Source organism: Myotis myotis, unplaced genomic scaffold (genome assembly GCF_014108235.1).
Source record: "Myotis myotis isolate mMyoMyo1 unplaced genomic scaffold, mMyoMyo1.p scaffold_m19_p_2, whole genome shotgun sequence".
Taxonomy (NCBI): Eukaryota; Metazoa; Chordata; class Mammalia; order Chiroptera; family Vespertilionidae; genus Myotis; species Myotis myotis.
Window position 1 is genome coordinate 111,692,862 of NW_023416324.1, and position 25,291 is coordinate 111,718,152.

At 42.5% G+C, this 25,291-nt stretch overlaps 1 protein-coding gene across 3 annotated transcripts in view; it reads right to left on the reverse strand.

Annotated features, from left to right (window-relative positions):
• The window catches only part of WWTR1 (WW domain containing transcription regulator 1), a 184,846-nt gene extending 161,245 nt beyond the window's left edge, over positions 1 to 23,601 (reverse strand). The window contains exons 1-2 of one of the 3 annotated variants that reach the window (XM_036349951.1): positions 23,443 to 23,601; positions 22,478 to 22,911 (exon numbers count right to left, since the gene is read on the reverse strand). In XM_036349951.1, coding sequence (XP_036205844.1) covers positions 22,478 to 22,908 — 431 coding nt within the window. In that variant the 5' untranslated portion in view covers positions 22,909 to 22,911; positions 23,443 to 23,601. Of the gene's footprint in view, positions 1 to 22,477; positions 22,912 to 23,327 lie in introns of all 3 variants that reach the window. The other 2 variants (XM_036349950.1, XM_036349952.1) reach the window with 2 other exon arrangements.
• Between the last annotated feature and the right edge of the window lie 1,690 nt (positions 23,602 to 25,291).

Below are 25,291 nucleotides of genomic sequence, written 5' to 3' on the forward strand. Positions count from 1 at the left end.
AAGTGGGAATGACAGGATTCAAGCTGTCCTGGGTAGAAGCCAGGATGTTGTAATCTGCAAATGAAGTATCAAGACACACACAAGGTAAGGGCAACAGGAAGGGAGAAGGCAGGATGAGAGATCACATAGGGGAAAAACAAAATCCAAACACTCAAGACCTGTGACAGGGGACAGAAGGACAGCTAGGGCACTGTCCCTGGGCCTTAACTATTACTAGCTATGTGACAGGTCAGGCTACTTAAACACTCTGTGTCTGTTTCCTGAGTAAAGGGAGGATAAAACTAGTGTTTCAGTCAGAGTTGTTGGGATAATAAAGTGTGTCAGTGCTTAGCACAATGCCTGGCACAGAGAAGCGCTATGTCATGTTGGTTAGATAAATACAAGTAAATGCAGATTAAAATCTTTGTGACCCAACTTCTGAAGACAACAGCAGCAACTAGGAAAAGCCTCTATCTCCCAGCAAGCTTCCTTTTCACTCATTTTCCCCCATTCATTCACCCCACACTCTATCAGCCGTGGGCAAACTACCGCCCGCAGGCCGGATCCGGCCCCGTTTGAAATGAATAAAACTATTGAAAAAAAAGACCACACCCTTTTATGTAATGATGTTTACTTTGAATTTATATTAGTTCACACAAACACTCCATCCATGCTTTTGTTCCGGCCCTCCGGTCCAGTTTAAGAACCCATTGTGGCCCTCGAGTCAAAAAGTTTGCCCACCCCTAGGAAGAATAAAACATGCTGCATGCCCTTGAGGGTGGCCTTCTGGGAGAAAAAGGCCAGGAAAAGAGCCATGACTATACCCCACCAACACCAATGCACAATAAATAGCTGAACAACACACTTGGTGAACAGGAAGGACAGGAAGGACCTGGGCCAGCCAAGCTGGTGTTGTGCAAGCAGCTGGAACTCCTATTTAAGCAGCCGGTGTCCTGAGGCGAAGCTCAGATGGCACTCACCCTTCTACCCAAGGCTGCCCTTTCCAGGCATGGCCTAGGGCCTGGGAACAGCAGAGCCTCTTTCCTGCTTTGCTTCCTAGTAGTTTGCCCTCAAGGCCTGGCCACAGCTTCTCCTCACCATGCCTGTCCCTTCACAGCTGAAATCAAAGACACTGAGGCCAAACCTTGACCTGACAATGCTGGTCAGAAAGTTCTGGGCAGGGCTTATAGACTAGAAGAGGAGGAATTTCCAGCTGGAGGAAGGAACACAGTCTGTGTCTTGACCCAAGCGTCAGACAATGGTCAGAAATCAGAACAGGGCTCTTGCTCCATACTCACCTGCATGTGGCTGTGATTATGCGGTGGTGTCTTTGCCCACCCCACCCCCATGGTGCACATTCACAAGACTGTTGGAAATAAAGCGCCCATATTTCTAAAAGCTGTCAATTATCACATAAATGCAATGTAATTTTAGTAACTAGACTTGTTGAGTCGCATGTCTTTAGGTAATTACCAAAAATATCCCTTCAAAATGACAAAAAACTCAAATGAAGTAAGAACTGCATTTATACCAGGTATTTCAGATGAGGCTTAAATAACAGTTTCATTACTTAGAAAATGGATAAATAAACTGTGGTATAGTCATATGCTAGACTAATATATAAAGTAGATTTTTAGCTACTATCATGAAAAAACATACTTTCAACTAAAAAAAAAAAAAAGGAAGTTAAGTTACAACATGTAAAAAAGCATTGAACCAGAGGTTTCTCCATGAACATGTATGTGTGTCTGAAGGGCAAACCCTGAAGAGAGGGAGGCTCACCCTCCCGGGAGATGAATAGAGCTGTGGGTAGAGAGTTAAGACAGACTGTCTCTGGCTAGATTTCTTAAAACAAAATATAACTTGGGCAGTTTAAAAAAATTAAAGAATGGATATTGTTGTATTTAAATATACTGCCATCTTGCCCTGGCTGGTTTGGCTCAGTGGATAGAGCGTCAGCCTGGAGACTGAAGGGTTCCAAGTTCGATTCCAGTCAAGAGCACATGCCTGGGTTGTGGGCCCGGTCCCCAGTGGGGGATGTGCAAGAGGTGGCCAATCAATGGTTCTTTCTCATCATTGATGTTTCTATCTCTCTCTCCCTCTCCCTTCCTTTCTGTAATCAATAAAAATATTTAAAAATAAATAAATAAATAAATAAACTGCCATCTATGAGTAAAGTAAACTGGTTTACTTTAAATTCTTCCCTTTACAGAGAAACCAAGATGGCGGCATAAGTAAACACCAGAAATTGCTGCCTCGCACAACCACTTCAAAAATACAACTAAAAGACTAAACGGACATTATCCAGAACCACAGGAAGGCTGGCTGAGTGGAAATTCTACAACTAGAAGGAAAGAGAAAAGCACTCAGAGGAGGTGCGGTGTGGAAGTAAAGTGCAGAGGTATGGAGGCGCACGTGGAAAGGGCTGGCAACTGAGGACACAGTTGTCTTTTTCAATCCGGAAGGAGTCTCAAGCTCCGGACTGCTCTGAACTTCAGTCCTGGTCGAGTCTCTGGGGACCCAGACACATACAGGGAGAAACTGGACTGTCTGGCATGGGTCGGAACTCGATGGCGGCTCTTTCTCAGAGGTGCTTGCAGCGATTACCGCCAGGACACTGAGACGCGGGGCCTCTTAGGGTAGGACTGAGGATCAGCCATAGCTGCTTGCTCCGCCCTGTTGATCCCCTGAGACCCCACCCCACCCAAGCTGTGCACGGAGGCTTTTGCATATGAAAGGCCTGGCCCTTTGCAATCTGAAAATTACCTAACAAACTGCTGCTGCATCCGAGAGACCCAGAACTTCCAAGAGAAGGCCCAAGGCCCCACAGCAGCTTGCATTGCTTCACAGCTGGGCCTCATCTGGGCATCTCCAAACGCCAAACAAAGAAGACGAATCTGCACATCTCTCCATAGCTCCTGCTGGTAGCCTCAGGCAGAGGCTAAATAAGCACCTCCTTAGAGATCCAAGAGCCAGTGTACCCAGTGGTCAGAATGGGACCATCCAGATTACAACTCCTCAGATCCATAAGGGACACACTCAGGGAGCAGACTCAGTGAGCACCAAAGCCCCACTGAAGCAAGTTTTGCCCCAGAAGGGTGTCTTCAGCACAGAAGTTCTCCCACTGCAGACACAGCTGATTCTCACTGCCAATTGGCCTGGAGGTCAATTCCTCCCAGTGATACCTACAACAATCAAGGCTTAACTACAACAAGACTGTGCACAAAGCCCACAAAGGGGTGCACCAAGAGTGTCCACCTCAGGTAATTGGGGAGGCTGAGCCACTGGGCCCTATAGGACACCTAGCACAGAAAGCCACTCTATCAACACAGGGAAGCATAAAAAATATGGAGACAAAGAAACAGGTCTCAAATGACAGAAATGGAGGAAAGCAAACTACTGGATATAGAGTTCAAAACCACACTTCTAAAGTTTTTCAAGAATTTTCTAGAAACTGCCGATAAATTTAGTGAGACCCTCAAGAAATCTAGTGAGACCCTCAAGGTTATGAAAAAAGACCAACTAGAAACTAAGCATACACTGACTGAAATAAAGAATATTATACAGAGTTCCAACAGCAGACTAGAGGATCGCAAGAATGAAGTCAAAGATTTGAAATATGAACAAGCAAAAAACACCAAACTGGAGAAACAAAAAGAAAAAAGAATCCAAAAATATGAAGATAGTGTAAGGAGCCTCTGGGACAACTTCAAGCGTACCAACATCTGAATTATGGGGGAGCCAGAAGAAGAGAGAGAGCAAGATATTGAAAACCTATTTGAAGAAATAATGACAGAAAACTTCCCCTACCTGGTCAAAGAAATAGACTTACAAGTCCAGGAAGCACAGAGAACCCCAAACAAAAGGAATCCAAAGAGGACCACACCAAGACACATCATAATTAAAATGCCAAGAGCAAAAGACAAAGAGAGAATCTTAAAAACAGCAAGAGAAAAACAGTCAGTTACCTACAAGGGAGTACCTATATGACTGTCAGCTGATTTCTCAACAGAAACTTTGCAGGCCAAAAGGGAGTGACAAGAAATATTCAGTGATGAATGCCAAGAATCTACAACCAAGATTACTTTATCCAGCAAAGCTATCATTCAGAAATGAAGGTCAGATAAAGAGCTTCACAGATAAGGAAAAGCTAAAGGAGTTCATCACCACCAAACCAGTATTATATGAAATGCTGAAAGGTATCCTTTAAGAAGAGGAAGAAGAAAAAGGTAAAGATACAAATTATGAACAACAAATACACATCTATCAACAAGTGAATCTAAAAATCAATTGATTTAATAATCTGATGAACAGAATAAACTGGTGAATATAATAGAATCAGGGGCATAGAAAGGGAGTGGACTGACTATTCTCGGGGGGAAAGGGGTGCTGGGGCTGCAGGAAGAGACTGGACAAAAATCATACACCTATGGATGAGGACAGTGGGGGGTTGGGGGGTAAGGGTAGAGGGTAGAGTGGGAACCGGGAGGAGGGGAGCTATGCTGGGGGGAAAAAAAGAGGAACAACTGCAATAATCTGAACAATAAAGATTTAATTAAAAAAATAAAAATAAAAATAAATAAATTCTTCCCTTTATTCTGGTCAGAAGGAAGCTCACTTTCCAGTCTTCAGAGATCTGAACAATAATATTAAATCTTGGTTCTGTGTGACCTTAAGGGACATGTAAAGAATAAAAGAGCTAAAGCTAAATTTTATAATAAAGATATTAATACTGATTATATGACTTAGAATGTGATATTCCCAGGAGAATCATTTCTCCTGGTTTATCTTGTTAAACTTCCTTTTAAGTTTGTGGATGATGGTGATACCACTTGGAATGAACTTGAGGCTGTGTTTAAATACTTACTACTAACTAGGTCCTCTGACATCTCTGTATTCACTATTGCTACAGTTAATCCGCTTAATTACAGTGTTGTTGATATCTCAAAGTCCCCTTATTTACTTCACATCCTGAAAAATCCTTTGAAACCTAAACAGCCTACTACCTCTCCAGCTCCTCTTAGAAAGGTTGCAATCTTAGGATAATTTGAAAGTGGGAGCGGGGCAGAGGAGAAGGACATGGAGGGAGGCAGTTTTTCCAGCATGGAGTGGAATGTAGAAATAATCTGGGAACAAAAGAATATACTGGATTATCACCAGCAACTTTTCCTCTCTTGGATCATCATTGTTCTGTTTGAGTAAGTAATTTCTTAGAATTTATAGCTAGACTAATAATTAAATACAAATAATAAAATATATTCCAAAGTGTAATATATTTTATGTGTACCCACTATGCTAAGAACGGTACCAATAGCCAACACACAGCATGTGCTCAAAATATACCTATTGGCTTATTGCACAGAAAAGAAGCACCAGATGATTTAAATAATGGAGAAATTAAAAACATTTATATTTCTTTCAGCAAATATTAATTGAACTCCTACTCTGTGCGGGAGTTCATATTCCGAGAGTTGATGTGGGGGGAATGAATAAAGCCACTCACTGAACAAGCCTTATACATTTTAATGGACAAGAGAACAGATTAATTGCCAAATTACCTGTGCATATCTCACTACTATGGGGATTTGGATGAGGAGGAGATCCCTTCCAGCTGGTTGGTCCAATAGGAAGATGGGGTTGGCTGAGTCTTAACTGACCAAACAGGGAGATGGAGGATATTCCAGGCCAATGAGAGAAATGTACATGCTCTTAATCAGAAGTCCAAAGACAAGTCACTCTGTATGAAATATGCAGAGGCCATGAACATAAAATACAAAGCTGGAGAGAACAGCAAAATCACTATGGTCTGCCTTCAGGCATGTTTATTAACATAGCCCAGACAATCACTCCACTGTTACATACACATACACCTTGAGATGAAGGTGACCTACTGGACATCGGCACAAGCCCCCAAGTAAAGTATAATTCCTTGATATTTGTACTATTAAAGAGTTCATATGAAGGGCAAAGGCATTAGCATAATACTGGCTCTGGACTTTGGATTTTTAACCAAATGATAAAAATTACTCATTTTCTCTTGTCTCTATGCATGCTTCCCTCACTGTTTTGGCCTATTTCTCTTCTCCCTTCCCTTATTTTCCTCTCTCCACCCTTCCCTGTATAAGTTTTAAAAAATAAAAATCAATGCCATAAGTCTGCATGTTTAAATTCAACCCACATGACATTTCCTTCAAGTTTAATTGCTTCCATACAATTTATATCCCCTAGTCACGCTAGACCCCAGAGTATTAAGCATGCTCTTTTACAAAGCAGCTCTTGTCCTGTAATAACCCCCATAATCAAAATGCAGGAATTATGGGTAAGGCCCAGCCGGATGAATGTGGGTGAAACAAACAGATTTGTAAACTCACCCAAAGCAGGCAGGAAGCAAGTCTAAGCCAGCCCGTCTACCATCAGGCTTGAGAGCAAAAACACAGAGCACTAGCTCAAATGGAGATCTGGGCATCTCCACGTAGCCAGCAAGTCAGAATGAAGTCAGACACTTTACCTTCAGGCTGCTGTGAAGAGCCACCAGACACTGGCACTTAAAGAGACCTGGTTACATTCTCTCTGCTTTCAAGTCAGCCCATTTCAGAAGTTCTAGCAGAGATCTCTAAAGGCCACTCTCTCAAATGTCTTTAAAACAGCAATTTTTAATTCCATGCAATTTCTCCTTATATTCAAAATCCATTCAGAGCAAGAGCAAAACAACCTGAACTAATCAGATCCCCATGCTCAAATGTTCTATATTAAATGTTTCTATAGCTTACCCCTCTGCCTATATTCCCTCATTGATTTTCATAGACCAATGATTTTGTGTGTGGACAAAGATTAGAACCAGTATAGTTTATATCAAATGTCATCCTAGTCTAAAAAACTGACAGATAGAAAAACATTTTGCTTGTTGCCAGTGAACTACTTTTGACTTATTATAACAAAAAACAGTTTACATGCTACCACTAAACAAAATGTCATTTGAGGTTTATTTATCTTTTTCATGCTCTACAGATGTATTATTTATTGAAGTAGTCTAGTTCTGGGCATATTTAGAACCATAATCACTTTATATATCAAGTCACTGAGCACATCAAAGTAAAATCAGATTTTTAAAACATTCATTTAGAAGTTCATATTTACATTTTGGAAAGAAACCTTATACTTTAATGGTATTAGATATTATTTATTTCATAGTATCCTTTTCTCTTGTTCCATAACACAACTTTTTTATTTAACTCTTGGCATACTTTACTTTTACTGTATAAAACAGACATTGTTTTAAAAACCCATTTATAATACATGTCAGTAAATATGATCTTTCATTTCAACTCAAGCAACTCTATGGTATTGGTTTACACTTCCATGCTCACTTGGAAGTTTAAAATACTCTTTTTCAGCAGCTCTCAAAACTAGACTCCAAATAGATACATACCAGTCACCAAGACATTTACCAGGCCTCAGAAGGACCTTCCAAGAACTCTCAAAACTTAACTTGTTGCTGACACTTGGCTTTCAGGGAAGTATGGGCAATGCACTTTAGTTAGCCAGACCGTGGGCCCTTTTATTCACACAGGAGGCAAGTTGAACATTCCAAAATCATATGCAACTGGGAAATCCGAGTCCTTTAATGGTTTTCCATCAATTAACTAGGGCTGGCCAATTATTAGGTTAAACGAAAAGCTTGGTGGCATAACTTGACTCACTTCACCTTAGCTAATAATTTTATAAAGCTGTGCTGGTCTATCCCCTGCTCTACTCATCTGCCAAAGTTTTAGGCAAAAGCTTCAACAATTCTAGATCTAACCTTTAAAATAATTTCTTTAATGTTGACATTCCAAATTTTCCATAATGGTCCTACATTCTGCTCCTACTGTTAAATACCAATCTTTGTTAATAATCACAGACTGCTCAGTAGTTGTTAACAGGTAACCAACAGAAAAATAGAAAGAACAATGGCTGCATTGTGTACCACATGGGTTACAGTACTCAGACATGCGCTTGAGAACTCCGCTTTCCAAAGCCAAGGCACAGCCCTTGCCATCTCCATACTTTCAGAAATGCAAGATTGGTAAATTCAAGTGTAACTTTTTTCAGACCATAGATAACTAAACTTTTTTAAAAAACCTAAGAAAAAGATATTTTAAAAATATACTTAGATGCAGCTTAACCTTTAAGTAATGATCCTTTCTCCTCTATTCCTGTCTTTCCTTCCTTCAGGTTTTTCTATAATATAAATGTATGGTTCAATTTTATGTTAAAATGCATGAATAGCCAAATATATGTTGGATGGTATAATTATATAAGAATCCACACTTGCCAAACATTCTATATACAAGACTTATATTTCACACAGTACATAACACAAAGATCCATAAAAGTGTAGACTATTGCACTAGATTGCATCTTCAGAAAACATAAGTAATTTTCTAAGCCACACTGAAATTTACTGCTTCTTTTATGATTCTTAATCCCTCCTAGTAAACTCACATTTATGCAAATTCCAAACTAGTAACAAAGCCACTAGGTGCTCCCATATTAGCAAAATGCAACAGAATGGCCTTTTAACTGCCAACTCTAATTACAAAATTCAACTGAAACCGTTCTGATGTAATCAAATGTGTTTAGTTTACTTACCTAAACTGTGAAAGGACAATGACCTGGGCATTTACCTGCGTTAATTTCAGAATCCCCTTTGCCAGATACTAAAATTAGTTCCATCAAATGGAGAAATAAAGATAGAAAAGATAAAAGTTTATCTGAAACTAGTTACACAATATTCCAAAATATAAATCTTTAATTGATACCCCCAAACAGAATCTGCTGTGTTTATGGCTGTAATTAAGTATGACTGGTCCTAGCAATAACAGCCCAGTGTGCCACGCACTGTGACAAGGGTATTACCACAGTCAGGACTGGAAACTGGAATTCCTCAGAGCAAGTGATTATCATGTCAATTAAGAGTAATATTTTTACCAAGTCTTATAACTTATCTTAGTTAGTTATAAAAATCTGATTTCAGATCTCATTTTAACGGGATGTTTAAATACAGTGAACAAATGTGGAGGCCTTCAATATACCATTGGATACTCAGCAGAAACAACATAGAGTATGTGGGAATTGGAGGACATACCTTATCTAATTAAGATGCTTATTTTCTTCATTTTTCCTTCTTCAAAAACTAGATTCTATAAATTAGAACCCTAGGCCCTTGCCCTGACCTGGGAAAGAAAGTGGCCTCAGTGGAGAAACTTCTCTGGACATTTTTCAGTTCTCACCTTCTTTGACCTCTGAAAAACCACCCACAGAATCAACCACTCCTCCCGTTTGAGTTCCCCTGGATTTCATGCACTACTTTCTGATTTCCTCCTATATTTCTGGCTGTTTCTTTTACAGGGTCTATCGGACTTCCTTAGTTTTTTTTCTCACCCTATCTGTAACCATATAGTTAGATATAGTTTAGTTATCTGGATATGGATTAGTTAACTATTATATATGTGTGAGTGTATAGATATAGATATAGATATAGATATAGATATAGATATAGATATAGATATAGATATAGATATAGATATAGATATAGATATAGATATAGATATAGATATAGATATAGATATATGTATCCCTTGGATATCTTAATGTCACCTCAAACTCAACATGTTAAAAAGTTTCTCAACCTTGTCTAAACCTTTCAGTACTGCTTGTCACAATCAGAGGCACCTTCATTCATGCCATTGCACAGCCTGCAAATCTTCCTTTTCCCATCTTTTCTCACTGCCCTTACCTAATCCATTACCAAATACTGTCAAATTTCCTTCCTTAATATCCCTTAAATGATTTATCATCTTCCCTTTTCCAGCACCACAAAGCAACTTCCCAGCAATTAAACCACTCTTATGAGGACTTCATTGCAGAGTGGTGAATATTCAAGTCACTGCTTGTGAATTCTGAAACTGCAGTTAAAATTTATATCCCACTTCATCTCAGTGCAGCCCACAGACTGCTTGAAAATCTGATCAGTTCTGCAGCACCAAGGACATCAACTTCTTGAGCCACAAAGCCAAGAGCCAGTCTCTGAACTATAGTTACCCAAACAAAGCTTTCCACCACAAGAGCTCCCCATCAGTCATCACATCTAGGTCTACATAGTTTAATCCATACCTATTCTCTATGCAGTCCTGAGGTTGTGTGAGGGTCAACCAGAAACAAAGAGCACCTCTTACACTAACATGCCTACAATACCAAAACCACTTGCTGATGCCATTAAAAGTGAAATTGTATGTGGCCTAATAAACCCCAGGAAGACACATAAGCAACTGTGAACAGTGGTTACACCTGACTAAAACTACTGGGTAGCCCTGACCAGTTTGGTTCAGTGGATAGAGCATCGGCTTGCTGACTGAAGGGTCCCAGGTTCGAATCCAGTCAAGGGCATGTACCTTGGTTTCGGGCACATCCCCAGTAGCGGGTGTGTAGGAGGCAGCTGATCGATGTTTCTCTCTCACCGATGTTTCTAACTCTCTATCCTTCTCCCTTCCTCTCTAAAAAATCAATAAAATATATTTAAAATAAATAAATAAATAATAAAACTACTGGGTAAAGTAGTTTTCACTTTATATCCTTCAGCTCTGTTTTTGTTTGTTTGTTTTTAAATACATTTTTATTGATTTCAGAGAGAAAGGGAGCGAGAGATAAAAACATCAATGATGAGAGAGAATCATCGATTGGCTGCCTCCTGCACTCCCCATACTGGGGATCTAGCCAGCAACCCGGCATGTGCCCTGACTGGGAATCGAGCGATGACTTCCTGGTTCATAGGTCAATGCTCAACCACTGAACCACACTGGCCTGGAAGGAATTATTTTTTTAATAAACAATCCAGCATGTTTGTTTTTCTCCAGTCACCATTCTTTAATTAATTACCGAGTCTGTAGCTAGCAAACTTGCAGGTATATTATTCACACAAAAAGAACAGAATTTACATGTCTTCAGTATTCAGAATTGAAATGTGTCAAAGCATATTTCTAAAACAATGAGTTACACAGGGGCCACAAAAACATAAAATATATTACATACTGGAAAACAGATCATATATAACCTTTGTGCTGTAAAATATGTTTCCATATTGAGACTCACTACTCAACATCTGACATCGATTGATCCTTGTTATGCTAAGAGATATAATTAATTAATTGGTTTATACATAAAAGATAGTTATAAGGATAAATGGAAAAATAAAATGATAGGTAGGTAAATGGATGGATGAATGGAATAAATAGATAAATAGAACTAAGAGAAACAGATGGATCAGTGAGTCTCAAACTGTGGTAAAGGACCAGTGATTTTTATTTTCAATCTGTCAAGACCAGACGTGGTCCTATTGGGGACGGCTTGCACGTAGCTTGGGCCATATTCGAAACTCAGCACAAAAGTTTGACATACCTGCCCTAGCTGGTTTAGCTCAGTGAATAGAGCATTAGCTTGCTGACTGAAAGGTCCTGGGTTCGATTCCAGTAAAGGGCACATACCTTGGTTGCAGCTCCATCCCTGGCCCTGGTGGACACGAGCTGAAGGCAACCACTTGACGTGCGTGCTCTCTCATTGATGTTTCTCTCTGTCTCTCCCCCTCCTTTCCACTCTCTCTAAAAATCAATGGAAAAATATCCTCGGGTGAAGAGTAACAAACAAAAAAAAGTTTGACATACCCAACCTACCCTGTTCCACAAGACAGTCCCACTGATCATGTGCTTAAGTGTCACAACGATGTCATTTTACTATAAAAGTTCCTAAACACCCCCAACTTCTGTATCTAGCTTGTCTTGGACCAGTTACATTCACACACTGGTGTCAGTCAGTCCATGGACCACACTTTGAGTAGTACTGAGATACATCATTAGCTACTTCACACTGGTACACCAATAGTTCTGATTGGTTGGGCATTCATCCAACTGGCCAGTGCATTTGCCAGACCATGTGTCACCCTTGTATAAGAAGGGTAGATGTATTGACTAACAAGTACAACAATAGGTGACTGATAAATTGAGTAACAGATAAGCTAGAGAGATAATTAGACAAGAGCCAGAGAACTACTCTTTGTGCAAAGAGTAGTTCTGGATAAAGTGTTAACAATGAATGGTCCTCTCTAAATAGGAATCCAGGGAACATCAGAAGAATTTATTTTCCATTTTCCTCCCTCCAGTAGTGTTGGAGCATATACTATTTTTATACTTAAAAAGAGAAAGTCAGGGCTATCTCTCAGGACCATGCCCGAGCCTTTACCTTTTCCTTTGCCTTCTCTCCTCCCTTCTTCCCCTCACTTCTAGGGCCCTTCCTTTACCTCTATAGCTTGTTTCCTAAGCCCACTTATTTTACAAGTAAATGTTCTCTTATTTAAAAAAAAAAAAAGAGAGAGAGAGAGTCAAAAACAGTCTAGATATCCATCAATAGGGGATCAGTTTGAGGGTTTTTTATTGCTTTCAGAGGAGAAGGGAGAGGAAGAGAAAGAGAAACATCAATGATGAGAGAGACTCGTTGATCGGCTGCCTCCTGCACAGTCTCCGTTGGGGACCAAACCCACAACCCAGGCATGTTCCCTGACCAGGAATTGAACAGTGACCTCCTGGTTCATAAATCAACATTCAACCACTGAGCCACAGCAGCCAGGCTAGTTTTTTGTTGTTGCTGTTCATCCTCACCTGAGGATATGGAATTGAACCCCACCTCTTCTAGTCCTTTCGTTCTTTTCCCAGAACATACTGGGGTTCTAGAACAGCCTTGGGCAAACTACAGCCCGTTTGAAATGAATAAAACTAAAAAAAAAAAAAGACCGTACCCTTTTATGTAATGATGTTTACTTTGAATTTATATTAGTTCACACAAACACTCCATCCATGCTTTTGTTCCGGCCCTCCTGTCCAGTTTAAGAACCCATTGTGGCCCTCGAGTCAAAAAGTTTGCCCACCCCTGTTCTAGAACCTCAATGGAATGCACAGTCACCTACCAACCAAGTCAGGCCATGTTCTTCTGGCCTCAAAACAACACCCTTACACAGCCAGTGTGACTCAGTGGTTAAGCGTCAACCTATGAACCAGGAAGTCACCATTCGACTCCAGTCAGGGCACATGCCCGGGTTGCAGGTTTAATCCCCAGTAGGTAACCGATCCATGATTCTCTCTCATCATTGATGTTTCTATCCCTCTTCCCCTTTCCCTTTCTCTCTGAAATCAATGAAAATATATTTAAAAGCAAAACAAACTAAAAAAAATAGAAAAATAAAAGCAAAACTAACTGAAAACACGTCCTTAGCATTTCTGCCTTTGCATTTCTCTTCCTATCCTCTCTTTCCTAGAACACCTCTTTGTCCACCTACCCACATTCTTTCCATTTTTCAAGATTCCATTTATGTCCAACCACCTTTACAGAGACATCTCTGCACACTCATCCACCCTTCACCCATCACCCTGTCCACTGCATGTAGTATGTGGAGCTACATTTCTAAGCCTTCAGTCCAAGGGACATAGACATGATGGAATTACATTTCCGAACATGGCAGATTCCTATGAGATGCCAGCTTGCAGTGCAAATGGCTAAAAGAAAATAGGACGGGATTCCTTCATTATCTAGCACCTACCTATGTGCCAGGCACTGTGCTCAGGTTATACAATGAAAAGCAAGGCAAACATCATTCTTGCCCTCATGGAGGTTAGAGTAGAAAAAAAGAAAAATAATTAAATAGTAATGTAGCAGTAATACTACGGCTGGGGAGACACAGAGGGCTCTGGGAGCATAGAGCAGGAGCATCTAAACCAGCACCAGCAAGGAGGCTGAGTCAGGAAGGACCTCCTGCACGGGCGGCATCTGTGCTGATGCCTGAAGGTAGCGTAGGAGTTAACCAGGCAAAAAGCAGGGAAATAATGTTCCAGGCACAGGTAACAGCTTGTGCCAAGTTTCCGAGGCCAGAAGGAGCAGAGCCAATGAGAGAAACGAAAAGACTTTCAGTTCGGCTGCCAATTTCAGACCTGCAGCCAAAATAGAAAGGACTGCCTTATCATGGCACACCTGACAAGTTTCCAGCACAGGGAGAGCAGCTGCTCTAGGCTCAAACACCACATAAGTCGGAAGGCAGCTAGTTAGCCTGCTTTTCTCTGTGTTATCCTGGTCTCCCCAGCTAGACTGTCAGCTGCCTGAGGTCCGGAAACCAGGCAAACATTTCTCCCTCCAAGACACACTGCAACACAGGGACACAGCAGTAGTTTAATGATTTTTCCTTGTAAATGCTGAAACAGCTATTGATTCTTTAGGCGCCACAAAGGAAAGGTCCTGGAAGATCGCAGCCCCATCCCATCTCAATTGGGAATGTAACAGTAACAAACTTTCAACAGAGCTTACCTGCCAGGCACAGCAATAAGCATTGAATATATATCCAGACCTCACTTCATCTAACAGCAACACAGGAGTGAGCATCATCTTTTCCCTTCCTACTTACTATCTGCTATGCCTAGATGGAACGTTAAATAAAAGCTAGAACTCTAGGAAAGAGAGCACACAGATAAAGGATAAGCTGCAGGAAGTCCATATGACCTGAGACTTGCCATAAGCCAACTTCTTGAGATGAATTTTATGGATAATTCTTGGTTAAGATTTTAGCAATTACTGTGTCCGTTCATTTCTAAAGAAAATAATCCAATACAAGAAAAACACTTTGGTTACATAAGCTCCAGCCTTCAGTTACTGAGCTATGGCTAAGATGGCCCTAGACCCCAAATCTACCACTCCAATGATTTTTCGTTTTCTCTTGCAATTTTTATGACCCTACCCCTGACAATTTAAAAAGAAACATAAATAACAAAAATATATTTTTTTTTATTGATTTCAGAGAGGAAGGGAGAGGGAGATAGAGATAGAAGCATCAATGATGAGAGAGAATCATTGATTGGCTGCCTCCTGCAGACCCCACACTGGGGATCAAGCCTGAAATCCGAGCATGTGCCCTGACCGGGAATCGAACCATGACCTCTGGTTCATAGGTCGACGCTCCACCACTGAGCCATGCTAGCCGGGCATAAAGGCAATAAGAAGTAACCTGGCTCTGTTTCTCCTCGAATACACTTTACCAACATTATCTAATTAACCCTCTCAACAAGTCCTCAGCAGTGTACCAGATCCAGATATCAATAGGGCAATTCACTGTAGGCATACTATCCATGTCTGGTTTGTTCATTTCATCACCTCTCCCTCTCCAGCACCAAGAGTTCCAAATTCGATCACCCAGACTCAGTTCAGAAGCAAACTCTAATGCTTCATCCACCACTAGAGTTATCTGTCACCACGGATACCTAATTGCAGGGCCTAATTATGGACATGTAATTGGCATGAGGCAACACAATATAAGGGCAGGAGCACAGGTTTTAGAATCACAATTCTAATCCCATCTCTGCCACTCACCTATTATGAGATCCTAGGCCATTTATTCAACCTCAGTGAGCCTCAATTTCCTCAACAGTAAATGAGATAATAATAGGTACATGTTCACAGGGTCACTATGAGGTTAAAAGAAAAAATATATACGAAAGCACCTAGGATTATGGAAAAAAGGTTTGATACACGTGTCAGGAATTTGCTCCATGGCTGATTCTGGTGCTGTCTCTGGGAAGCACCAATTCAGCTCCCTGCCTTGTCTGACATAAAGCAGATCATCAACAAATGTCAATTACCTCCCCTCTTCAACTCTCCATTTCTCCATCCCATCCTCCTCCCCTCCATCCCATACAAAATTAGCCCAACTAGTAGTTACAAACCAGATTCCAAAAAATAAAAAGTACACCCTCCTCAGAAGGGGTTGGGTATTCTCAGTCCAAGATGCCAAAGCAAAAGGTACTCATGATGGGCATTCCTATTTAGGTTCCTTAACAGGAAAAGTGACTGTTAGTCCTTATTTTAAATTTTAAAAACTGGATTTGAATCCCAGATCCAGGTTGTCATTCAGAGTCAAAATCAGCTTATTCCACTGCCATCTGATTTTGGCCAAGTAGACAAAGTATGTGTGTGGGGAGAAAGGCAAGGGGAGGCAAGAAGAAAGTTGTACTGAAAGTCTACTATGTGCCAGCCACTTCAAATGTTATCTAATCTTCCAAAATGTCACAAAATAGGTACAACTCTCCTCATTTTACAGACAAAGAAACTAAGGCAGCAGGCAGTATTTTCTGAATGACAAAAAGCCTCAGCCTAGCCAGTTTGGCTTAGTGGATGGAGCACCAGCCTGTGAACTGAAGGGTCTCAAGTTCATTTCTCATCAAGGGCATGTACCTCGGTTGCAGGATGACCATCCTGACCTTGGTCAAGGCGCATGCAGGAGGCAACCAATCCATGTGTCTCTCTCACATTGATGTTTCTCTCTGTCTCTCCCCCTCCATTCCACTCTCTTTAAAAATCAATGGAAAAATATCCTCCAGTAAAGACTAACAAAAAAAGAAAAAAAAGAAGTTACTCAAGCAAGTGCTCCAGCAAAATGAAGGCATAAACCAAAAAGAGGAAGACATGGGAAACAGCACTTCCAGCCAGGGAGAGAAGTACAAAGAAGTCCCAAAATGACAACTCTGTCATAGGCCTATACAGAAATCAGAATCCAGAATGGCTCAGAAAGATAAAGGAATCTGGGCATAAGCTTAGGGAAAGAAGGCTTGATAGAAGTGATGGCACTAAGAGTCTAGACAATTTTGAGATCATAATAAAGGCAAATAATATACAAACATAAAAAGGCAATTAGAAATACCAGAAAAAAACAACAAATACACATCCATCAAGTGAATCTAAAAATCAAGTGAATATATAATCTGATGATCAGAATAAACTGGTGATTATAATAGAATCAGGGGCATAGAAAGGGAGTGGACTGACTATTCTTGGGGGGAAAAGGGGTGTGGGGGATGCAGGGAGAGACTGGACAAAAATCGTCACCTATGAATGAGGACAGTGGTGGAAGGTGAGGGCGGAGGGTGGGAGGGGAACCGGGTGGAGGGGAGCTATGAGGGGAAAAAAGAGGAACAACTGTAATAATCTGAACAATAAAAGTTTAATTTAAAAAAAAAGAAAAAAAATGTTTAAGAAAGTCAAGGTACAAATATGAAGAAACTAAAAGGTGACACAGGCTGGCCAGTGTGGCTCAGTATTTGAACATCTAGGTCATCTTGAACCAGGTCACCATTCGAGTCCTTCCCTGCTCAATCCCCATTAGTTGAGTTTCTATCTCTCTCTCTCTCCCTCTCCCTTACTCTCTGAAATCAATAAAAAAAAATATATTAAATAGATTAAAAAAGATGACACAAATTTAAACAACTGATGAGAGAAAAAAGAAAGAATCTGACTTTGGTGCTAGATATATCCTCCTTTGATTAACCCAGTAGTTCTGACCCCAGACCCAATGTGCAAGTCTAAAATCTAATCTTAATACATAGGCAATGAATTGTATTTATAGAATTGCAATAATGTAATTGTTTCCTACAGATTTTCAACTTTAAGAATAATTTATGAATAAAAAAGTCAACTTTGGGGCAAAGCACAAAACCTTTATTGGTTATGGGTTCAGGGCTTTGGAATGTTAGTATCACTGACAAAAAGCAATTACTATAACTGGTAGCTACCCAAAACTCCTTTACTTACAAAATGGGAAGTCAAGAAATACTGTCAAAAGTTGACCAAAAAAATAGCAAAGGTGTCCTAACAAACTAAAAACAATATAAATGTTAAATTTGAGAGAGGCATAAGCTTAAGGAACTACATTCTCACTTTCATATCAGGAGTTAAAATTGGTAAGTCATAAAATAGTGGTAAGCCCATATTAAAGTTAAGAAGGTGCCCTGGCTGGTTTTGCTCAGTGGATAGAGCGTTGGCCTACAGACTGGAGAGTCTCGGGTTCGATTCCAGTCAAGGGCACATGCTGGGGTTGCAGGCTTGATCCCCAGTATGGGGCATGCAGGAGGCAGCCAATCAATGATTCTCTCTCATCATTGATGTTTCTATCTCTATCTCCCTCTCCCTTCCTCTCTGAAATCAATTAAAAAATATATTAAAATAAATAAATAAATAAATAAAGTTAAGAAGGTAATAACCTAAGAATTAAATACAGAAATATTTAAAAAATTAAATGGTTTTCTTTGTGAGGTTTAAGGAGGTAAAGGAAACCATTGTTTTTCAACAAAAGTCCTTCTGTTCTATTGAATATGTTGCCAAGTGCATAAATCACATTAACAAAAATAATTTTCTACCACATATGTCAAAAATGGCAAACCATGAAAATTATTACTAAAAATTGGGAATGTCAGGCAAATATTATAATTGGAATTATAATTAGGAGTAGGGATAAAATATTTTTTCTTATAGAATACTAGAGGCCCTGTGCCCAGATTCCTGCACCGGTGGGCTCCCTCGGCCTGGCCTGTGCCCTCTCACAATCTGGGACCCCTCAGGGGATGTCAGAGAGACAGTTTCAGCTTGATCCCCACCACAGGCCAGGCCAAGGGACCCCACAGGTGCATGATTGGGGCTGGGGAGGGACCGTGGGCAGGCTCCAGGGTGTGTCCCGCCAGTCTCACCCAGTCCTGATCAGCTAGACCCCAGCAGCAAGCTAACCTACAGGTCAGAGCATCTGCCCTCTGGTGGTCAGTGTGCGTCATGACTGGTCGAGCGGTCGAGCAGACAAACGAGCGACTGGACACTTAGTATATTAGGCTTTTATTATATAAGATTATTCAAATAAAAATTTTCTGCAAGGTTTGAAAGTTCTGTTGAAGCCAGATCATTCTTTATATCTTTACTTTCTGGTTTATGTACAATAAACATATATTCCATTTATAATCAGAAAATTTTTATTTTATTTTAATGTGATCAATGTTCAAAGTCAGTGATGTGCCAGGTTGCTAAGAGCCCAATACCTACACACACATCCAGCCTGATTTATGATCTTTAGAGGACAGCAGGAACAATGCAGTCATTTTCAGAGGCCATGTGTTTTAACATTTGATCCTTTATGGTTATATGCTACCCCCGTGGTTGGCAAACTGCGGCTCGTGAGCCACATGCGGCTCTTTGGCCCCTTGAGTATGGCTCTTCCTAAGCCTTAGGAGTACTCTAATTAAGTTAATAACAATGTACCTACCTATATAGTTTAAGTTTAAAAAATTTGGTTCTCAAAAAGAAATTTCAGTCATTGTACTGTTGATATTTGGCTCTGTTGACTAATGAGTTTGCCAACCACTGTGCTACCCTAAAGGAATGCCTGAACAGCAAAGGAAAGGGGTGAATGCTCAGAAAAGGTGCCCTTTAAGAGGTTACCAGAAAGTGATTACATCATATATCTAGGAACAACCTTCCCTGAAAAAATTACAAAAAGCTCTTTAAAGTATCTTAGATGTCCAGGCTTTGTCGTCCATAAAGTTCACTGTTCAGTGGGTGAAGTGAGCGGGGATAAAGGTGGCTGGGGAAAATGGAAAAGTGTTCAATAAACAGAGGGCAACAGATTAGAGGTCCAATCCAGAGTCCACCAGTAAATGACCACATGACTTTCCCAAAGTAAAATAATTACCTTTTTCTGAACTCAGTTTTTTTAGAAAAAAAGTTATTCATTTCTGATTTATGAAGCCCTAGCCTCCTGACCTAGAATTCTACTGCTAGCCCCGTTTCACAAATGTTGGAGCAAAGTAATGAGCAGATTTTATGAAAATTAAACCAGGGTCAGTTGCCATCATTTTTCGCACTTCTATTTATTCCTCCATAATACAGTGCCTTTTGAGGTTGTGCAACAAAGTGTAACATATTACATTTACCTTACTCCAACTTAAAGTTCCGATAGAAACTCAGAGAGCCCTGGCCAGTTGCTCAGTGATTAGAGCACCAGCCCTCAGACTGAAGGCTTTCGGGTTCGATTCCCAGTCAAGGGCATGTACCTCGATTGCAGGTTCAGCAGTGATACATCTCCCACTGCAGGATGTATCTCTCTCCCTCTCCCTTCCTCAGTTAAAAAAAAAAAAAAAAAAAAAAAAAAGAACTTCAGAGAACTTTGGGCAGATTGCTAATCTCAGAAGACAATAGTCATGCCCTGCTGGCTTGGCTCAGTGGTAGAGCTTCAACCAGGAGGTCACTGTTAGATTCCCGGTCAGGGCACATGCAGAGGCGGCCAATCAATGATTCTCTCTTACTGATGTTTCTATCTCTCTCTCCCTCCCCCTTCCTTTCTGAAATCAATAAAAATATATTAAAAAAAAAAAAGCCCTGCATGGCTCAGTGGTTGAGCGTTCGATTCCTGGTCAGGGCACATGCCCGGTTTCAGGCTCAGTCCCCAGTGTGGGGCATGCAGGAGGCAGCTGATCAATGATTCTCTCTCATCATTGATGTTTCTATATCTCTCCCTCTATATCAATAAAAATATATATTTTTTAAAAGACAATAGTCATGATGACTTAATTTAATTCCTTTAGCTACTTGGCCAAAAAATTTCCAGGGATAACATCAGTTCAGGCTATCCTACTATTTATTTTTTCAGCTGTTATTTTCACTGAGGATCCAGTAAAATGAAGATGCACTTTGCTTTGGGTTGGGGAGTGGTTGTAGTTGGGGAGATGGGCAGAGGGATCAGGGCAACTTTCTCTAAACTCAGACCAACTTCCACTATTACCCACGTTTCACAAAGATAGTTCTGAGCTATTCCAATCATTCAAAATGTGTATAAAAGGGAATTATTTTGTTTTGCTTTTATTTGAGGGTTGTTTTTTTTTTTCCCTATCTTTCCTCAGATAATGGGTAAGCCCAGCTCTTATTTCTTATATACTTTTCTGTGTATATTCACAAACAGTTTAAAAATCATTTGGGCCCAAAAATGATCCCCCCAAATTACTGTTAATTATTATGTCTTCCATTTCTAGAAAATTCACAATAAAATATTCAAAACTGCATTTACCATTAATACAAAAGTCTAGTTATTTTGGACCTTTATTAACTATAGAATCTAATGTCATCCTTCAGAACAACATCATCACATTTAAGAAAATGTCATGTTATTACATCACACACTGGAATTCCACTAGTCATTTAAAACTCATAGGACTGAGTACATGTCCACACTGTCACTGAAAAACAGGGAGAAGACCAGTGGTGGGATAAAATGGCCATCAAGTCTGTTCCAAGACAAGTGCTTCCCAGCATTGCACCAACCCCAGAAATAAAATAAAGAACTCCTCCTCCTTGCACAAGATGTCCAACAGCTTGGGATGAGGAAGAAATCCTTGGTCACCAGTGTGAGTCAAAGTGCTGGTTATAATAAACCTCATCCATTACTGTATATTCTTTATCAGGGCCCTCCGATAGCAATCAAAGTATCAAATATTAACACCAAAGAAAGGACTAATTATATTTTTAAAATAGCATGTAATGTCTTAACTTTCAAACAAAGGCTGCACCATCAAAGAAACATGGACTTTAAATAAACAAACTCTAAAGGCAAGTTCTTCGAAGAGAAGTTTCCCTCAGTGGCTGTGAACAGCCGGCTGGTGCAGACACTCCTGAACCAAGTGGTCCAGTTGGCACAACTTCCATCTAGGGCCTATGGATAGCCTGAGCCTCCAAGACCTCACAGGTTACCTTTTAAGTTCCAACTTGGTTTCTCCTCTGGAATATAATTATCTTAGAGTACCACAATTGAACAATTTTCTTTATATCTGTGAACCTATTTTCCTGTACAGTCTCTAACATGAATCTAATTTAAAATTCATTACATCAGAAAGCCGAACAACGTGAAGGGAAGAATGACAAAGTAGGCTCCTGATTCGATGGTATTTTAGGTTACCAAGTATGACATAATACAACTCCTGACCCAATTTCCACACAATGCATTTGTCCAGACCACAACTACTTCACCAGCAGTTGCTAATTACATCACTGTGCTGTGTGGTCATTACATCACCCAGCTGGGAGGTAAGGCCTACCAGGCAGTGTTCACTTTTCCAGCTTTTCCCCAGAATAGGGAGACTGCAGACCACCGAGAGTCCCTCTTCTCCTCCAGTCTCAGAACTTTTCTCACATGTTTTTGGTGTCACATCTCAATGGACCAGGTATCTGACTTAGAATGGACAGGGATGGGGTAAGGGTTTGTGCCCAGGAGTTTGTATCAATACTCCAGATTCAGGGCAAAGTCCCTAAGTGTTTCATGAGAATCCTCCCAAAACTACTTTGATGTCTCCTATCTCTAAGCGTTTCCAAGTCCTGAATGTCCTGGAATGCCCTGGAAGAACATCACCAGAGTCTTTGCTTCTGTTCCTTTACAATTCCAATATCCAGGGATCCACTCCTTACTTCCAGCTTCACAATATTTGGGAAAGAACCCTGGAAAGACACACAATCACACACACACACACACACACACACACACACACACACACACACACACACGTGCACGCGCACCTCGGTATTGTGACTCTGCCCCCTACCTCCTTCCCCCCGCTCCAGGCTGACTTACTTGAGGAAGTACCTCTGGCCAGTGGTCGTGAAGGTCATCTCCCAGCCCGGGGGGAGCGGCAACTCGTCAGTCACGTCGTAGGATTGCTGGCGGAGGTGCGCGTGCTGCTGCGCGGCGCTGATCGCTGCGCCCGCGCCTGTGCCCAGCTGCAGGGACGCGGGCGACGAGTGCGAGCGGACATGCTGGGCGCCGCCGGCCAGCCGGGGCCCCGGGTGGCCGCCGGAAGAGTCGGTGCTGGACTGGCGCGAGTGCGAGCCGGAGTCAGGCTCTTTGAAGAACGATTCGGGCAGGATCTTCTTCCGCCACGAGCTGGGCTTGGGGTTCATGACCGAGTTGAAGAGGGCTTCGAGGTCCGTGTCTAGGTCCGGCGTGACATGGATCACTTGCTGCCCGGGCGGCGGGAGCGGATGGGGCGCTGAGGCCGGATTCATCTTCTACAAGGAAAAAGGTCAGATCAGCCTTTTATTTAAAGTCGGAGTAGGAGATACGGGGAGAAAATGGAGAGAAAAGAAAAAGATACAGATACGTATCCGACTCGAGATCCCAGACACTCAGCCAGGAGACCAGCCGCATGGGGGAGGAGTCCCTCCTGGCCTCCAGAATTATGAAACTTTCTTGGAGCAAAGAAGTTACTGAGAGAAGGAAGAGCGGGGGGGGGGGGGGGGGGGGGGGGGGGGACTGCACTCCGGACGTTGCTGAACTGTTGGTGGCAAAGAACAGGTCGCAGCTCTCCAGGGCAGGCAGCCCCCCAAAGAAATCTCAACCCAAGCCAACTCCACATCTCGACCCCGGAAGCCCGAGGAGCCGGGCACCCTGGAGTGGTGCGCGGGCGCGCTCCAGCGGGCACTACCTGGGCGCGCAGCGAAGCCAAGTCTGGGCGTCGGGCCTGGGTCGCTCGGGGTGCGTCCCGATCTTGCAGGATTGGAGCCGGAGCCCGGTTGGCAAATCCGGACCGGCCTCGGTACCTGGCAGTCGAGGAGCTTTGGCTTTCACATCCCCCAAACTGGTCTCAGGCCTTCGCGCTCTTGAAAGAGGAGGAGAAGCAGACAGCGCGGCCGCCGCGGCTCTCCGACTGTCCCATAAACAAAGTTTGGAGCAAACTCCCACTCCCAGGAAAGAGGCGGGCCCGAAAGTTGAGCTGTTGAATTATGCATGATTGCAAGTCCTGAGCCTGCCTGCCCCCGCTTGTCCCTCCCCCCGCTTCTCCTCCTCCTCCTCCTCCTCCTCCTCCTCCTCCTCCTCCTCCTCCTCCTCCTCCTCCTCTTCCTCCTCCTCCTTCTCCTTCGTACTCCTCCTCCTCCTTCCACCCTCACTCTGGCTCCAGGAAACCTTGGGTGTGATGCGTACTTTGCAGGCTAAGTGGAGAATGTTGCCCCCCACCCACTCTTGGTCGCGCGGACCTCTCCCGCGGAGTTCTGGAAGTGCATTCCTTTGAGTTTACAGTGGACTTGGGGCGGATCAAAGGGAAAGTGACCTGGGCCTGTTTAATCAAGGGCTTGTGGACCGAAACCAAGGCCTGGGGCGGCGGAGGGCTCGCGGGTGAGGGGCCCTGGCGGAGGAAGGGCGGGTCCTTGGCGCCGCGCCCTCCCTTCGCGCCCGGTGCTGAGGCCCGGAGCGACGGGAGCGCCGCACTAATCCTGGGTTTCTGCCCGAGGGCGGGACCGGGTGCGCCCCTGCACGCGGAGACACCAAGGCCAGCCTTCACACAGGAGGCTGCTTGTGACCATATTTGGTCTGGCGAGGAGGCATCTGGGTTGTTTGGCTTTCAGTTGTCTGCTCGAGCACAGAGGGTGCCCAGAAAATGCCTCTCGTTAGGGATGCGGCTCCACCAACAGGCGCGTTGTAAACAAACAACCTTCAGCCCACACTTCAATCCTTAGCTTCCTCTCGGGGGGATCTCAGGTCACTAGAGATGGAGAAGAAATTTACTGAAAGCTGGGTGCTGGAATGGGAGAGCAGTCGTCCCCTCCCCCGCCACAAGCGCGCGGGTGGTGGGAAGATTGGAATGTCCCTGACGCCCACCAGAGAGCCTGGAACCCGGATGGAACCCAAGCAGGTGGCTGGGAGTAAAGAGGGTGCGCCAGTGACCCGGAAAAAAACCACTCACCCTCCCACGACTGGATCTGGGCGAGGGTGGAGCCCCCTACCCCTAGATCTAGCCTGGCTAGACAGCTGGTAGAAGTAGTAGGCGGCCTTGCCCTCCGGAGAAGTTCAATGACATCTCTCCTCTCTCCATTGGGGGAAGTGGAGAGTGGCTACGAGGTAAGTCATGCTTCAAAATACCCCTACCCCGCCCCATTTGATTCATATCAAAGTTTATAAAATAAGTTAAAAAACGCAATATATGTAAAGCACTTTGAACAGGACCCAGCCCACCTACATACCTGTTTGTTAAATAAAATAGAATTGTATTAAGTGTAAGTATTGTGCCTCAACATTTTTATAAGGGTGAAAAGAAGTCAAAATTAAAATCTAAAATTGTCTTGAAGAAACAATTTACAGGAAAGATAAGGCCACCCTATAATTTTGCCTTGAAAAAGGTGGGAGTATTTGGGGCCACTCCCTCAATGGCTGCTGCCCATCACTGCCCCCAAAATAGAGCAGAGCCCACCAAAGTGAACCACCTTCCCCCTCCCCCCATTATCTGTTCTTGCTGGTATACTCTGATTCCAGACTCCCCACAAAGTGGTAAAGATCAAGCTGCCCTGGCTGATGGATTCATGGGCAGGGCACATACCTAGTTTGCCAGTTCATCCCAAGACAGGGCACATTCAGAAGGCAGCTGATCAAGGTTCTCTCTCTTTCTCTTCTCTC